Genomic DNA, 18,596 nt, shown 5'->3' on the forward strand with positions numbered 1-18,596 from the left:
TCGACAAGGCCGAGACGAGATGACTAGTGAAGTAAAGGATCGACATCATTTCGGTAGAAATTTCGGTGTTTTGTCGAAATTTCAACCTCATGTTGTATCATTTTGGCAATATGACTTAAGGAGGTTACATAAATACATGGGTTCAACGAGTTCTGGTCGAAATTTCGAACATAACTCGTCTGTTTCACCTATGGGAAGAAGAAAACCCACTTTTCTTGCAGATTTTGGCCACCTCACTTCTATACTGCTGGAATATGGTGTCGGGGGCTGCCACTCAACAACATTGTTTGTTGCATCACTGGTGAAGATTTGACCATATTCAACAATTCAAAGTATCAATTTTTTTTTCAAAAAACATGATAAATACCTGAAAGTTGGTGATTAAATTTTTTTATGTCAGAGCATAGTTCGAGAACTCGGGGCGCCAAGTTTCTCAGTGTTTGGAAAAAACGAGACGAGACCTAAGGCGAGTCCCAAAAGTGTAAGATCTCGGATCTCGGATCGATATCTCGGTTTGATCCATTTTTAATGCCCATCTACCCTTTTAATGGCCCATCTACACATAAAATATCTCAGGTCTACTATGTATTTACTTATCTAACTCAACAGAACTCGACATATCTCGGCGAGATCTCGGATCTCGGGTTGACCCATGGAAATGACCCATCTACTATGTATTTACTTACCTAACTCGACAAAACTATTATATGCTTGTTGTGGAGCACTATATGCAACATTACAGCAACACTATGTCATGGGAAGACTATGTGACACTAGCAGGGACTGAATACTTGATTCAAAGTCATTTTATGTGATGATAGTTGTAACACTGTTAAACAGTTTGATGTATCACTTTAACATTTCTAATTCTTATTTAAGTTGTTTAGCTATTAATTGAATGTTTTGCTTGCTTTCTATTACTAAATTATGTGTAGAGTAGGGTATTTTAGTACGTCATCGCCTACCAACCTATGGTCCGAATTGAAACTCATATTTGGACTTTGTTTTTGCAAAATCTAATAGTGTCATTGTGTTTAAATGGCCTAAAATAGGCTGAATACCAAGTTCAGACCCAAACTAGGTCTAAGACCCACCGAGTTGAGGCTTCAAGTCGGAAAAAAAAAATGCACCAACTCGGCGAGATCTCGCCGAGATCTCGACTTGACTCGGTTTTTCCCAGAACCGAGTTGGTACCGAGATCCGAGTTTTAGAACCTTGTGTCAGAGACCAGAGCCCGATCTACAGCCTCACAGTGTCTGATTCTTTTTCTTCTGTTTATATATGCTGATTTCAAAAATGGATTTTCCTACAACAAAAAATGTGAAAAAAAATAGGGTTAATATCAACTAGATGGGGCTCAATGTTATATATGTTAGGTACCGTTAGCCGATTTACGGCCTCACGGAGTCGGATTGTTTTTCTACTGCTAAATTTTTATTTTTTATTTTTGAAAGAAAATTTAATTTTAATAATTCAAAAAATAAGGAAAAATATGTATTCTGATATGAAAAATAAAGAAAACTTATAAAAGTAATTTCATCATGTTTTGAAGTGCATATGAAACTTATCATGTTGTACCATATTTGATTTTGTTGTATTAGGCTAATATTTTCCCCCAAAAAATTTATGAAAATTATTTTTAATTAAGAGAAAAATAAAAAGGATTAGCGAAAAAATAATAATTAGCTACATAGTTGTTTTAGCGGTTCCAATTGAAGTGCCTTAGTTAATAATGGCTCGTTTTCCTCATGCAACAGTACGTTGGTGAGATAAATGGCTATGTAGGGTATGGTTCTAAGAATCGGTATCGGATCAGCCGATAACAATTCTCGACCGATCTTGTTTTGGTGTAACGATACGGACTAAGGGTAAAAACGTTAAAAACCATTTTTAAAGAAAAATAGGGGCAAATCTATCTGACCCAAGTCGATACAGGTCGATCTGTATCGGTATCATATCAGTATCGCCCGAGACTGATATTAATGTAGAACAGGTTCAAGTAAGAACAATTCTACAGTAGGATCGATGACAGGTTGCAGCAGAATACCAGAATAGCAATAAACCAGAATTAGTAACTTAGGAGGTAGAGAGCAAACCGGCCAACAGATGGCTACCAAACATAGGTTTAGTGGAGGTGATGCTGATCAAGTCCTTTGCTCCAAATTACAGTCAACTCTGATGGCTGAATGTTGAGTTATGAAGAGGACTTGAAATTAGAAACCAGTCTTCAAAATAGAAGGTTAATGGAGAAACCAAGCTGGCCAGCAGTTGGGGAAACCAAACAGAGTCAATTGATGGACAGGTTGTACTCTACAGATGCTTCGAATATGGCCTCAATAGGTTCAGTAGCTGAAGAGATCTGAAGCCTTGAAGTTGCAGCAGAATCAGCAGAGAAACAGAGCCGCAGAGTGCAACAGTCTTTCACTTGATTGTGTAAACAGCAGCAGCAATACTTGGTGTTGATTGTGGAATCGATTCAGGTCTTCAAAGACTCTCCAGCAGCAATAGTTGCAGACACAAGCAACAGCAGCAATGGAGATTGAATAGAGGTAGGAGAAGAAGATAGAAGAAGAAAGGGATATAGAAGAGAAGGGGGGAGGGGAATGGCTCTCTCAGCCTGGGTCTCTCACCCACAGCTATCCCAGCTGTTGAAACATGGAATTTCTCCCAGAACTGATGGCAACAAGGCCTGAAAATTCTTTTTCTCCAAATCTGATCTTTCCTTACAATAAGGGTGCCTATTAATAGCTTAGGCAAGCTTACAAAATAGAAGGTAGAAAATCAAAACTACCTAAAACCAAAATAGAAAGTAGGAAAATAGCAACTAATGAAAAATAGAAACTAGCTGAAAATAGAAACTGCTAAGGCTTTATAGATCCAACCTTCAAAACAAGCAAGGAAACAAAAATAGAAACAAACTGAAATTAGAAGCTACCTAATATACTTTCTAAAACTGAAAATAGAAACTTAACTATGGCAGCATTAGGAGAGAATCTTTCTCCACTTGATGGGCCCACAAGATCTTCTAAAAAACATCTCCACACAAGGAAAATATGGGCTGTGACACTGTTGATGTGAACAGTATTTTGGCCTCTTTTTCTTGGCCCTTCTAGAAGGCCTGCTGGGCTGGCTCAATCTGATCCAGTTCTGGTCCATCTGGAGCTGGTTCGATGAGCCTTGGTCCTTCTTCTTCTGGTCAGTCGTGGGATCTACATCAGATATTGTGCCCGATACCGAATCCTATAACCATGGCTCAGGGAGATGGCGACAAGGGGAACATAGCATGGAGTGCCAATTGGAGGTGACAAGAGAAAAACGCAATGTAATTATTGTGGTTAGATCTTGGGAGGTGGAGCCACAAGACTGAAACAACATTTGGCTGGGAATGCTAAAGATGTAGCCACATATCCCTATGGTTCCTGTAGAGATTTCTACGGCCATAGCTAAACACATGAGGGGAGGGCACCAAAGGAGGGCAGAAAAGGAGAAAGCAAGTGAGCAATTTGAGGAGACAACTATAGCGACCCAGCCAAGACAGGGGGATGATGATGAACCTGTGTATCTTTCTGATGATGTGCATACAAAGGCAAAGGCTAGAGATTTTTTATGGGCATAGACGAGGAGCAAGGCTACCTTTCATGAGCAGGATAGAAACAGAGATTCTAGAGGAGGAGCTGGTTCGTCTATAGCAGGTGATAGTAGTAGTACTGGATTTGCAGTCATAGCAACAGGGAGGAGGCAGGCTGAGTTGCCCATGAGATCACAGAGTACATGGGCAGCTCCAGCACCACCACTACATGAGGCCCCCATACTACAGCAAAATCCTGGCATTTACAAGAAAAGGGCCACAAGCAACGTTCTCTAAGTGGTTGTAATTCCATAGTTCAGAAGCTAAGGTGGCCCAGGGGTCAAGGGCCCCACTGCCTACCAGTTGATAAATGTTTATTAGCCTAGCAGAAACAGGAGCTTCAGGATTATATAGATGGCCTGGAGGGGATGTAGGAAAACTACAACATGATGATCCTATGTGATGGTTGGACTAGTCACACAAGAAAGTCCATCAACTTCATCGTTTACTATGATGAGAGAATAGTATTTCTCAAATCTGTGGATGGATTCAAGGAGAAAAATGATGCAAAATACATTTATAGGTTGTTAAAGGATATGGTCCACAAGGTGGGAGTAGAGAACGTTGTCCCGGTTATTGATGCATAACAATAGGTACGGCTCTTCTTGACCCCTTGTGCAGCCCATTACGTTGACCTCATGCTGGAGGACATGGGGAAGTTAAAATTGGTGCAGAGTATGGTTGAGAGAGCGAGCTAGGTGAGCACCTTTGTCTACAACCATGGGTGTACACTACAACTTAAGGGATAAGTGCGGTGGGGGCTTGATCCGGCCCGACGTCACTAGATTCCCCACAAACTACATTACAATGAAGAGCTTTGAGACGAAGAAGGTCGGCCTCAGATCTATGTTTGCATCTACAGATTGGTTTGGATGGAGGGATTGAGTTCTCCTGGTGTTAGGGCAACACATTCTACTATTACATCTAAGGAGTTTTGGCAAAACCTGAAGGTGAAGAGAGTTTTGGAGCCAGTGGTGAGGGTGGTGAGGTTGGTGGACTCTGCTTTCAAGCCCACAATACCACAATATTGTTGGTGTGGAGATGATGAAGGAGCACATGCACAATGCGATGTCACGTGGTACTGTGGTAGCAGGGCTTTCCTCAAGATTACAAAGGATCGCTGGGAGCTTCAACTTATGCATCCACCATATAAGGCTGGTGAGTATTTTCTTTAAGGTAACTAATTTCACTTTGCATTTTATAATTTATAGAATATATTACTATACATTGGCAATATCTATATATCAACTTTCAGCATGCTATCTAAACCCCAAGTATCAATTTAGCCATAGACTTGGGTTGAATCCAAATCTTATAGAAGCAGTGAAGCAAGATGGAGACAAGTGATCCATATAATCTATTTGCAACAATGAGGTGAGTTTTGTAGTTCATTAGGAATATACAAGTAATTAATCCATCTGGTATTGGTTGCTAATGTTAACAATGTTCTAAATGGGTATAGATTAAAACTTTCAGGCATACCTTTGGGGAGTTTTGGAACCCAACCCAAAGCTTATTTCCAATAAAATAAACCATTTAGGTGATTTAACTACATCAGATCCCCTACTCTTTATTTATAACTTAAGGAAATGAAACAGAAGGCTCTGATGCTGTATATATCTAACTGGATGATATAGTGAATTGAGGTAAATAGAAGAAAAAATACTGCTAGAAGAGGGGAGGGGGGAAGAACACTTTCTGTAAATAACTGCGGCACTAGATTTCAATCAATAGGTTCCTGAATTCCTTTTCGCTGTTGCACCTCACCCCTACCTATTCCGGTACAACTCAGCCAGATCATCTAGATTCTCAACATTCAGCCAAACAACTTCTAGGCTATTCTACTTTTTGAAATATTGGATGTGTTTCTTCCATCAGAATTCAGAACAGAAAATCAAGAACACTTCATAATCATGACTTAGATCATAGAAAGCTTACCAGAACAGGGAACAGTGGAGAGGATATCTTGTTGTGGGCAGATCTATATTTATGAGTATCTAACATGAGAAATGCAAACACAGCACTGGAGAGGCTGACACACAACTTCCCAAGAAAGAGAATCACATCCCCTATCACATTCACCCTACCAATCCGAAGAATGTTATTCACGATCAACCCTGTTGCAATTGAAGAAGCTCTGAAAAATCCTTTACCCATTATGGCAATCTGTGTGCAAGAGGATCCAATATTCAGAATGATAAATGGTCATTGTAATCAATTAAGTAACAAAGTGAACAATAGATCTTTGGTTAGAACTCAGGATGATAAGATGTGTAGTCATCCTTGCACCCACAGTCAAGAGCTAACACACATCGGGGCTGGAGATTTGACATCTGGTTGGTCCTATACAAGTGATCTCTAATTGACTTATTGGTTTTCTTTTTTATGGAATAAAATGTGCAAAAGGAGGAGAAAAATAAGTCTCTGGACTTTGACGATTATGATTATCTGATAAGTACAATCCTGAAAGTAGAGCATAATAACATTATGAATCTAGTACATGAGCTTTCAAAACTTACCATTATGTAGGCATTGCGGTTCACGGACTTCACAGTCCAGTCGATACACCCACGACAGCTCTGAGAAGAATGAAAGCCAACCTTGCCAATACAGCTTTCAGGCGTGGCATTTGCAACTTTAAACTTACGGCGGATGAACTCAAGTATGTAGCGGACTGACTCAACAAATGATACAACCAAAGAACCAATGGCCACAGAACCTAGGCTGTATCGCATGAGCCGCTTCATTGATGAAAACACTGGAAGAAATGGAATCTCTGGCTGCGTTAATTGGGGGGAGGGGGGGCAGGTCAGAAGCACAGAAAACACAAATTTATGAATTCCTAGACTGATCATATTACTCTTTCAAGTTCTAAATTTGCAAGTGAACCAGTGTAACCTATTTAATATGAAATTTGGAAACTAGGCAAGATTTAGTGACGTAGAATCTAATTTCTGGCCAAATCTGGCGAGGTACTCTATATACCATTTTGATATATTTGAAATTTTAATGATCGTTTGAGTGTTGGCCTTCAAGAACTCGAATCAAACTCCCAAAGTGCTACAAAATAGTCAGTTTATTACGCAACTAGTCAACTGCCTCTGCCACAACAATGAGAGCAAAACGAAAGAAACTAAACCAGGTCTCAAAACAACAACTGAGCAAACTGACTCCTCAACATAATAAAGGCTGGCCAAGTAGAAAATTGGGGCAAGATTACCAGAACTTAAAAACTTGAAAGACCCTCAAGCAAGATTTTTTTTTTGTGTGTCTGTGAGGGTTGGGGGGCGGGGGGGAATCAATCTCCAATTGACTTATTGTTTTTGGTGATTCCTTACTTGTGTTCATAAGTGAAAAAGATTATTCTTATTGGTCCATCGAATCTCTCACTAAAGTCTAATAGTGTGTAGGATAGTTGTGTGTTTAGACATGATGACGGAGAAGCCGAACGGTATGATCAAGCTTCCATCAGAAGCGGGAGATTGTCCAAAGCATAACAATGGATCAAGAGCTTCAAGGAGAAGTCTTCATCAAATGGAAATGTCTCTTAGCCTTAGGATTATTGGTATCTTGTATATCATCTTGTAATCCTAAGCATGCATAGTGAAGTAACAACCCAAAAGGACCTAACCCAAGCCAAATCGGTATATCTTAACCTAGACCTTTTGGTATTGTGCCTCGGGAAAGACTTTAACTTGATTAGAAGGTTTTTTTAGTTAGAACTTAGAAGATATATTTTATATTGGTTAAATTTCCTTGAGTCAAAACCCTATTTGCACGGCCCCTAGAGGGCTGCCGGTCGATGTAACCAGCCGATCGGTTCCCAACAGGTAGGTATGAACCAAGAGCCTCGGGGTCTGCCGGACTGAGTAACCAGCCAAATGGTGACAACCGATCGGAAGGACCCGAGAGGTGCTTGCACAGGCGATCTAAGCAAGCGGTTTGCGCTCATCCACCAGCTTGAGCACTGGCCGACCGGTTTGGACAAATCTGACCTGGACCTTGTTTCTGCACTTCCCGCAACTTAAAGGTGATTTTAAGTGGTCGTGCAGTTGAAATTGAACTTTGACCAAACCATGAAATTGTAGCTCTCTGGGTCTAGTTTTAGTAGAAAAAAAAAGAATCAGATCAATCCAAGCTATACAGAGAAAGTTACGTCCAAAACACCGAGCAGTGGTCAAGAAACCGGACTGAGCAACTGGGCTGTGTATAGACCGGTTACTGTAGCAATGGATATAAAACAGCTATATTTCTGTCCGTTTATGACCTTTTGATGCAGGGAATCCACCAGCCAATAGGCCAGCACGCCTATTCTCCAAAAAATACTTGTGCAGGCCCAAGCCCAACCCCAAAATCTCGGCCTAGGCTGGGTAAAACATTTCTGGCCCTGTGGTTCTGCTGATGTGCATCTAGTGGCCTTGCTAGGAAGCCACTAGAGTATCTCTTAGTTTTTAGTACTTGTCTTTTTGTATTCCAAGGCATGATTATGAGCCTTTTCTTATTCCTAGGACTATTAGTTAGTCTTTTCAGTTTCCTAAGTAGTAATCTAAAATCTAGTGCTAAGTTTTAATTTTTTTGCTTAAGGTCTTTTCAATTTGACTTCTTGGGAATTACCTTTGTCTTGGAATCCCAGAAGTCCCTTTATTGTATTTTGTAATTTCAAGAGGCATTTAGCCCCCATACCTTGGGCCATATAAGAGAACCATGAGAGCTCTCTCGGCACCATGAATTAAAAATCAAAAAACTCTCTTTGAGAATTCTTGCTTGCAAACTCAAGTGGCCAAAGGTGGATTCCTAAGGTAGGCTCTAGTGGATCTCTAGCAGCCAAATTTATCTTTTATTATTTTGTGTATCCTCTCTCTAACATCAACTTCAAACTATCTCCATCATCCTCAACCCCTCATCAAACAGCCTAACTCGCCCACAATCTAAGAACCTGCAGCCTTAAACCCAAGCCCTTGAACCATGGCTAGGTGATTTTTCATCTTCCCTAGATTGCAGCCCTTCTTTGAGTCCTGAACTGATTCCCCTCGATTCCTTAAGCCTAAACCACTATTCCAGCCTTAAGTTTACCTCCATACAAGTCCCCAAAGGTCCTACACGACCTGATCTCAATCTAGTTGTCCTCCAGAATCGATCCTGAGTTGCAGATCCTTTATAGGATTCTCCATCACCATTGGGAGGCTCCTTTTGGGCACAGCTTTTGGCCCATTATTCTACTAAAAATAGGAGAAGCCTAGGGGAGTTTCACCAAGTCTTTGGGAACTTAAAGGGACACCCTTTGAGGTGATATTTGAGAAAGACAATGAGGGTCAAGCTTGGAGGAACTCAAGTACACCATGAGCCTAACTTGGAGAACTCATTCAAGGTAACTTGAGGAGAAGAACCAAGCCACATGATCTTCATTTGGTTATCCACCTTCAAGAGGTAATTGATATGTGATGCATTTTATCTTGTATATCAACCTTAGAGAGGTTTTTGTTGTATGTGCTTAACTTGTGAATCTCCCTACAAAGAGGGATTATATATTGACCTTGTATTGGTATATATGTTTAGTAGAGGTTTTGTTTGGTTGAATTGAGAAACTCAACACCTCCTTTAATGGAGTTTGTAAAGGTTAAGTGTGAGCCTTGAAACTCTCAAATTTGGTGCATCAGTGAAAAATATCGGGTTTGATGGTGAACCCGAAAAACCATTGGGTTAGTTGTGAGCCCATAAAACAATTAGTGGTTGCGTAGTGAGCCATATAAAACTACCTTGTATGGGTTTCATTATTATCCGGTAAAACAATTGAGTTAGTGGAAACACAAGGAGTGAGGAGCTTCTTGGAGTGGATGTAGGCAAGGTTGCCAAACCAATATAAATGTTTGTGTCTCTATTGCTATTGTTTATTCCCTTACATTGTATGAATGGCGGTTGAGTTCAAACTTGTCTAATGCTTTCTTTAAGTCGTTTATTTTTTGTTTGAATTCAATATATTAACTGAGAAAATGTTTTTAAAAGGTTAAGAATTTCATAATACCCAATTCACCCCCCCCCACCCACCTTTGGGTTGCCACACGATCCAACAATGTTGATTGCACAAATTTGAACTGGCTGAGTTATCATGCCAGCACTTCTACTCAGCAAAACTTAAGTTAGAAAAAGTTTATTATTTTAAGCTATTTTACTCACTAATTCATTCCAATAGTTTCATTACAAGACCTTCCTAACACCTTTTGGACTTCTCTATACACTAGCGAGCAGACTATTCAATCCTGAATCTAGCCCGTTTGATATCTTTCACAGCACAATCCAATCTGCCATTACAGACCAGAGTATACAACATATATCATTTATACATTAAGAAGAAACCTATAATCACACACTAGTCAACTGAGATGACCCACATATTCCCCAAGGGAAAAGTGGGCCGATATCGATGCTCCAACGTCCTAAACATGTATACAGACTCTGGCTAAGACTTCCCAATTCTCTACACGACTCCTAAAATAAATACAAGCATATACTAGCTTACTATTAAAATAAATGATACCAGAAACATATGACAACCTATCATATACACAAAGATAGGTATCCGAATTTGCCTTCAACGACTACCTAACTAGAAAATGACTCTAAGGATTTAATTGAGTTCAATATGAGCAATCTATTTCCAATTTTCCACTTCTTTAGAAATTGACCTCATTGATTTCTTAAAATGCATATAAAACAGGTAAAGGTTCCTTTGCATGCATATCCACATCACAAAGACTGCAAAAATGTAGAAGAAAAAAGAAAAGGAAATTTTGGGGGCTAGGGGGTGGGGACCACAGGCATGTACCAAGAAAACTCAACAGAATAATCTGACTCCTCAAATTTCCAAAAGCCAACTTGATACTTGAGTCAAGTTTCAAATTCATAAATAGTGGTGCAGGTGCGACCTTGTATAGCTTTCATATATTTAGTAACTTACCGAGATTTCACCACGAGCCCAATAATAAGAAGCAACAGATCCCGCAATTACAGTTGAGGAACATGCGATAAAAAACTGTGTGGCCCAATAACAGCCAAATAGGTGAAAAAGGATGGCAACTGCAATATAAGGAGTATAATGAATGCTATAACCACAGTGACCACAGCTCACTTGCTTAGAAGCAAGATCATAAGCACAATACTTGGAATTGCAGTCATTCTGAACAATCTGGCCAGAGCTGAACAGATGGAGAGCCGCTGAAAACCAGAACATGTAAACTATCGCAAGGATAGTATATGGTATAACAGGAAATATTATGAGAGCCTGAACTTCTCCAATGACCTTCGCAGCAACCTGCAAACAGATTACATTAACCTATCCACTCCGTCTAACTCTTAAAACACTCTCAACTGAAAGCTTGAAATAGAAGAGGGGGGGGGGGCAGTCAAATGGTTTCTGTGGCTTTTACTTCCAACACAACATATTAATGCTGTTCTGAGGGCAACATGTTAGCCATACATCCAGGGATGTTTGAAAAACAACTCAATGAAGTTCATTCATGCAAAATGAACAACTTGAATGACCAAAAATCATTTTGCACCCTATTTACTAAACTGTTTACCCTATTACTTTCTTTAAACCCAAAAGAAATGCAATAGATATTATTTTAGAGTGTCGAACAGCTAGGTGCTCGACAGAAGAGTCATCTAGACCACCAAACGGTCGGCTGTCCTATTTCTCCCCTCGTCTGACATATACTGATGGACTGATGGTCTAGCACCTTATCTGCCAGCATCTGCTGTTAGAACATCCCTGGATTCCATTCACCAAGTATCTTTGACCTCCTCCAGAATAAGACAACCACTTTCACATTATACTTGCCTTCAGGACAGATGTTGCCATAAGGATGCGCCTGACAATGGCAATAGATGAAAGAATAGCAATACCCATTATAATGGTCATAAGAACAGAAACAGCACGAAGGTGATTTTGCTCCTGAAACACACAAGATTAATCAAAATTGTAAAGCAAATTAAAATGGTTAATAAGCTCAAAGATCATTAGTGCTTAGTTTATGAGGACACCCACCCTCCCGGAAACATTATAGTATGGATCACTCTCACCAATGATGGGGGAGATGGCATCATTGCCAATCCAGCCAGCTAAAAGCATAAAATCCAAAATAATATCAGTTCATTATATAATTACTGAAGCAGAAAAGATGCATAAAAATTATTAGCAGTGAAACCAAACCTCATACAGAAAAGGATTAACAGATATTACTGCAACACGAGGTAATCAATGGTAAAGTTTAATAATAACATTTAGAACAGATGCAAAGAACTTCCTCAACCTTTCAAGTAATAAAACATTGTGACTGATATTATGAGAACATTGAAGAGGATAACCGTTATCCATGTCATTCCCGCAACAAAATGCCGAATCATCAATAGCCAGATCACTGACAAAAACAGCGGCATGATTGCTCCACAAACAATCAAAACTGGCCATGCCTTCCCAATATCAGCCACATATCTCTGCAGATAATAGGTACATGATGAACACTAAACTTGAGAATACACAAAACCCAACATACGTCTACAAATGGAGGGCAAAAGGAACGATACTACTGTAGCATAAAACCATCTTATAAAAACCAAGACATTTCAGGAAGTACCATAATAAGTTGTTTTCTTTAGTTTAGGACTGAGATAAAAGGACTTCATCAAACTTACCCACAGAAGACTTTAGTTTGACAGAGAAAGTAAAATATAGTGCATAATTTTCATTGAAGAAGAAAAAGTTAATAAAGTTGATATCTCAGCAAGTATACCATGATAATCAACTGAAGAAAAACAATCTAAGTTCCGAGGTTTGCCAACCTTTAAGACAGCTGATCGAGAATTGATGGTTTTGTGAATAGACTTATCAATAATGATGTCTTCGTTGATATTTACACCACCCATCTGCTGCCAATGTCGCAAAGACATGTTTGATGCACGTGCAATAATTTGGCAACTCCAAAAAACTATAAATAAAATGAAACAAACTAAGTAGTTAACCCTTTATAGTTTATACTAGCAAATAATTTTGAGGAATAAGACACATGCCATGGCCTATACACATGTACCTCAAATAAATACTTACCATTAATGCTTGGGAATATAACAGGGTAGCATGGACCTTGAAGTTGAAGGGAGCTGTTCCTCATATCCGGCGTAAGGAACTCAAAATAATCATAATTCCTATCTATCCAGTCATTCATAGAAATGTGAATATCTCCGTCTGGGTAATCGCAGATCCAATTGAGAGAGTCTTCAGCTGGGATGGGACACTCCATCAAGCAGATACTCCTGGCATTAGCCAGCTTGAACTGGCCGTTTTTCAGGCCGCTTTCATAAACCTGGTTGGGATTTACCCAGTACCTAAGCTCCAATTCTCGAAGATCAGGATCCGCATGTTTGTCCCCACAAACATTTCCTTTGTAGTCCAGCCCATATGTTAGCCTGTCAATATATTTATGCACCTTAAGCAGGAAATGATGAGATCTTATAATCCATGCATTAAGACATCTGTTCGGCATACATAAAGAAGGTTTCACAAACCTCCAACAGTCAAGAGAAACAACTACACCACCAACAACAACAACTTAGCCTTATCCCAGCTTAATGGGGTAGGTTCAAAAGAAACTACTACACCATTTCTAGTAATAAATTTTTATGGTAATTTTTGGTAATAATATATAACAAGGGGCTCAACCTTAACCTGGTTGACCAATTTAACCAATAGAGCTGACATTTTCAAATGATGGGTTTGGCTTTGGATGGAGGCCCTGGGCAACCAAACCCATCAAGTCCTGCAGTATACGGTATGCATGTAGTATATAATCAAAGCTCATGGTTCACTGGTGAGACTGACAATTTATGCGTGAAAGTATAGGAGTCTGACTTTGGCATGTTTATAAACTTCAGCCATGGTCAACAACTAGCAAGCAGGACCATGGAAGACCATACGGATTAAAAAAGTAACAGATGCAAAGCGATCAAAAGAAATACTCAAGGAAGAAAGGAGGTGGAAAGTAGATGGAGAAAGATATGGAACCTATGCGAAGGAGAAAAAGGTATGATAAGATACATATGTGACAAATAACTTGATCAAATAGCAATACCACCTATGTTCTTCATATTTTAGAACACTTGAGGCTAAACAAGCAGGAAGCCCGGCACACTTAAAATACAAGTAGAGGAACGAAACATGTACGCTAAAGAGGCATTTCACTGAAGAGGAAATGCAAATCTATGGCTCATCCAATGGGCAGCTTAATGCAAAATTATGAAAGTCAGATGCACTCAATTTAAAGGTGAATCTCTAACCCTTGCAGCTACTCTAAATACAGGTCCTCAAGAGTTATCAAAACTCAGCTGTTACATTGGTCCCAATACTGCAACCAAGCTATGTCACCAATCAAACAAAGAGTTGGGAGGGGACAGAGAGAGAGAGATTTAACTAAACCAAGCTACCATATTTCACAGTTATTGTCAAAGAATATTCCTAGAAACAAACTATTCTCTCTTATAAATTCAGGCACCGGAGTTCCTAGATCATGATACTCAAGGAGTTAACATTTCCTCTCTCATGTCAGAAATCTCTTTTTCACTATCATCTTTGCACTTCGCCAAAAATGTAACTGGGAATAAAGTCCAATATTCATATTTGAAACAAAAACTAGCACAGGAAGTTTAATCACATTCTGGATTGACCAACCATCTTCATATACCACATACTAATTGAAGCTTCAGTGTCGCTCTTTGTGTAACCATTGCAACTTCTAATTACTTCTTAAAAGAATAATTCTGAAATCTGATTAAAGAGTACGAAAGAAAAATATAGATATACACGTAGAGATAGAAGGTCGCAGAAAAGGGAATCTCAAAATTGCATAATGATATCAGTATGGTTATATAGTACCATACCAAGGTATCAGGGATATGTTCAGCTAAGGGATTTGAGACTTCTTCAGGCTTTGTCCCCACTCCCCACCAAGTATATCACCATAATAGTCAGAAAGAAAGCTAAATCTAAACATGAGATATCAAAAAACAACAAATTCCCTTTTTTTGGTAACAGAAAAACGTTAGCATTCAAGAAAGACATGCTAAGGCCACATGAAAATGGCATCAACCGTCCAAAAGCCAAGAGCCCGCAATTATCGGTCGCCTGTAAATCCAGTACCCCATTACGAAAACCTTCCGTTTTTCCAAGAACCATAACTGAGAGTCACCTCTGAAGCCTCCAAACAAGTACGAAGAGCCAAAATCAATGAAAGCAATAACTTCGAATACTCAGAGAAGACCTAGTAACCATACTTCCAAAAGGATGGAATGTAGGAAACACCTTCAAAGTTCAAAGCAACTTTCCTCCAAACTGAAATCCCATCAAAGCCTTCACTCTTCACCATTCCCACAAATATTACCATTATGGAAACAAAATCAATTGAAAGGTCTAAACTACAAAAATTCCAAAATCAGTAACTAACTTAAAAGGAAAACCAAATGTCGTCATAAAATGCTATAATGAAAAGGGATAGGAGATAAAAAAAAACCTATAAAAACGTTATCTTTACATGCTAAAGCAACAAATATGGAAAGGAGAGGCATTAGGGAAATGAAGGAGCAGATGAAGTGGGTTGGCTCCATTAGAGTGTTACCTTAATGGGTTGCCTTGATTGAATCCAAGACTAGAATTAACGATCATTGCAATCCAGAAGGCGATGAAAAGTATGAGAAACACAACATCTCTGCACTTTCTGTTGTGCTTTATGATCCCATCCATCTGAGCATCTCCATCGCTTGCAGGGTACCTCCCTATGATTGCCCCCAAAGGACCCCTCATTTCTCTTCTCTCTGTGTTAGTATCTACTACTACTACTACCAACCCTCACACTAAGACAAAAACCAGAGAGCGAGAACAAGCAAGAGCAAGAGATTGAGCTTTACTCTAGTAAAGCAGAGTGAGCAAAATGAAGCTAGAAGAAAGCTAAATTAGGTGAATGTGAAAGGTAAGCTCAGAACCTTTTCGTAAAAGGTTTTGATGCAACCACGGTTTACAACAAAATCTATAGATCAGATCAAAAGCCATCGTTTTAGAATCTTTTCCCTGAACAGAATATAATACATAAAGAGTAGATTAGAGTACACATTGTTGGCTATGGATCCTGGTTATATTTTATCATAGCTCTTATTTTAATTATTAATTATTAATTAAACCGTTTTATTTCAGATAAAGACAATTGTCCGCAGAAGCACAGAGGTGTGCTCTAACCCTCTAATCCAACTAAGATGGCTTAGCTCGGCTACCACCCCGACTCGGCTTCTACATTGTTGGCATTTATGTGTTAATCGGTATCTGGTATTTGGCACGGTATCGATATGGTACATTTTGTACATTCACCTCATACTGATACAGTATTGAATACCGAATTGATACAGGTATCACATATTGATACCTCACCATATCTATTTGGTGTAGGTAGGTACATGTATTCGGTATGGTATCGGTACTATATGGTTCCTTTTAATTATCATTTTGTTTATATCGATACCATACCAAATATTGATTAGATATAGGTATCTCATACCAATACCATACCGAATACATTTGGTACAGTTTGATATGATATTGGTATTAGTACACGATATACACCTATGCGGTATGATCAGACATTGACATTGAAACTTAATACAAAATCCCAAAAATATCCTTAGTTCAAAGAGTAAGGTATTGGTATCTTTGATGGCAAAAACATCCAATATATCGATATAATTCAACATTTGTCATAGTATCGGTTCCGATACAGATACGACTTAAAACCATGGAGCCATGAGACTTGGCTTGAGCTGGTATTAGCCCCATAATAAAATATCTATTTGTATTGTCTCTTTTGCCGCTAAATCTGGAAAAAAAAAAACATTTCCTCCCCACCGTAGAAAATTTAAAATTCTAATATAGGGTCAAATGCGCTCAGAGAATGTTAATTGGTTCAAATCACCCCCCACATGGGCCATGGTCCATGGGCCTTGGGCCCATAATCCACCTACCCACCAATCTTAGGATCCTCTCTTTTACAACTTTGTGCCAATGTTGTGATCCAGCACAACCATTGGTCAAGAAAAGGGGCCCACAAGAGGGGAGACGGTGGGGCACTGGGGAATGGGGATTGGAATATTTTTTCTTTCTAATTTTTATCTTATCTTTGGCTTCACTTCCCAATTCCCCTTTTTTTTTTTTTTTTGGTAGATAACAAGGCTATTCATTCATGCGTGCTCAACGCCAACGGAAAAAACACGATACATAAAAAGAAACGAAAAAATGATAGGTAGCATGACAAACAGGTAGTATGGGTAGACAAAACCCAGAACCACAGAGCGGAAGTCGACCTGGTCTTGCATGCCAAAGACTGAGCCATCCAAAGAAGGGGATGGTTGAAAGCCATTTCCCCATGAACAGAGCTGTCGACACAGCAACCAATAAGCGCATGCACTTTCGTGCCAATCGAAAAAAAACCCACAAGTGCCGAAAAGATCAGTGCCATCATGCCCACACGCTAGGCACACTATCGTGCTGAAAGGAGCTTCGGTGAACAGTGACAATGCCACTAGATCTGCACGGCGGAAGGGGCAACGGAGTCGGCCATATCCATGGCGACACCAACGCCAGAGCCGGCGTGACCTGCAAAATAGCAAACAAAAAAAGAAAAAGAAAAGGGGAGGTAGAGGGAACATTGGCCTGAAAAAGGGGAGGGGGAGGGGTAAGTGGCGATGAGAGAGGAGGGAGCAGTGGCGATGGGAGAGGAGGGGGTCATGGCGGTGAAGAAGCGTGAAATGGGCATGGGTACATCTAGGGCTAACTCGTGGAGGATGTGAACAGTAATGGCAACGGCATGGAGGATGGAGGCAGTGAGCAGGGGGCATCGCTGAGGGTGATGGAGGTGGCGATGGAGTGGGTAGGGGTGGTGGTAAGGGGGTGTGGCGGATCGTCAGCGGCGGCGGCTTCGGCATCGTCGTTGGCGACATCCAAAGTCATGGTTGGAGACATGCCACTAGGGCGGAGAAACTACACGCCACAGGGCAGAGAGAGCAAAGCGATGGTGCAAGCGGCGGCGGGGTAAGTTGCAGAGAGCATAGCGATTAGGGTTTTTTCGAAAAGGAGATCAGGTTTCACCAGTTAGAGCAATCTAAAACCCACAGAAGAAGTCAGTGTAGTGGACCACCTTTCTTGGGTTATTATTGCTGCCTTAGCTTCACTTCCCAATTCCCAAAAACCCTAATTATTGGGTTTGGCGAACATTGCAAGACAAATAGAACCCTTGATGGTGGCGATCAAGATAATGAAAACGATTAACGGAGGTAAAGTAGGAGAAAGGGGAAAAAGGGGTTCTATTTCATGATTTTCTCTCATCGATCTGTTTTATTAATCAGGAGTAGTTGTGTTGTTTCGCTCCCTACATTTTGATTGACACAGATCTAAGGATTTAATGTTATGAGATTTCTCCACTGGTTACTGCTAACAATGAATGATCTCTCTATCGGCTTTTCTTCTTAATTATAAAAGTTGAAACTTGCAATGAGAGTTACCGAAGTGATCATTAATCCCTACTCTTATTCTCTTTCCCCTGTCTTTGAGTTTCATAGCAGTAGTCAAATCAATATGCATGTCTTGATATAGGAATGATTCCTCAATATTGGTACTGGTTTGGCTGCATTGCTATTTTTTCAAGCTATATAACATTAGGGCAAGAGATCTTGCTGCCTGGTCTTGGACCCCCTTCACCACCGTATCCGCAGCGCTGGCCAATGAGAGTGCACCCAAGGCCATTGAATGGAATTTTTTGTTTTACAGGGGGTGTGATAATTGGACTCGGCTCAGGTTCATGTACGAGAACATTCTTGTACACCTGAATGCCATCCAGGTGGAATCCCCTCTAGATGGGATCCAGGTGTGCAAGAATGTTCT

At 39.9% G+C, this 18,596-nt stretch overlaps 1 protein-coding gene across 3 annotated transcripts in view; it reads right to left on the reverse strand.

Annotated features, from left to right (window-relative positions):
- Positions 1-15,537, reverse strand: part of LOC122640075 (choline transporter protein 1) — an 87,611-nt gene extending 72,074 nt beyond the window's left edge. Inside the window, exons 1-9 of one of the 3 annotated variants that reach the window (XM_043833195.1) lie at positions 15,292-15,537; positions 12,732-13,090; positions 12,467-12,612; positions 11,938-12,121; positions 11,673-11,746; positions 11,466-11,579; positions 10,584-10,937; positions 6,148-6,408; positions 5,567-5,794 (exon numbers count right to left, since the gene is read on the reverse strand). In XM_043833195.1, the coding sequence (XP_043689130.1) occupies positions 5,567-5,794; positions 6,148-6,408; positions 10,584-10,937; positions 11,466-11,579; positions 11,673-11,746; positions 11,938-12,121; positions 12,467-12,612; positions 12,732-13,090; positions 15,292-15,476 (1,905 nt within the window). In that variant the 5' untranslated portion in view covers positions 15,477-15,537. The remainder of the gene's footprint in view (positions 1-5,566; positions 5,795-6,147; positions 6,409-10,583; positions 10,938-11,465; positions 11,580-11,672; positions 11,747-11,937; positions 12,122-12,466; positions 12,613-12,731; positions 13,091-15,291) is intronic. The other 2 variants (XM_043833194.1, XM_043833196.1) reach the window with 2 other exon arrangements.
- Between the last annotated feature and the right edge of the window lie 3,059 nt (positions 15,538-18,596).

This window comes from Telopea speciosissima, chromosome 9, assembly GCF_018873765.1.
Source record: "Telopea speciosissima isolate NSW1024214 ecotype Mountain lineage chromosome 9, Tspe_v1, whole genome shotgun sequence".
Classification (NCBI taxonomy): domain Eukaryota; kingdom Viridiplantae; phylum Streptophyta; class Magnoliopsida; order Proteales; family Proteaceae; genus Telopea; species Telopea speciosissima.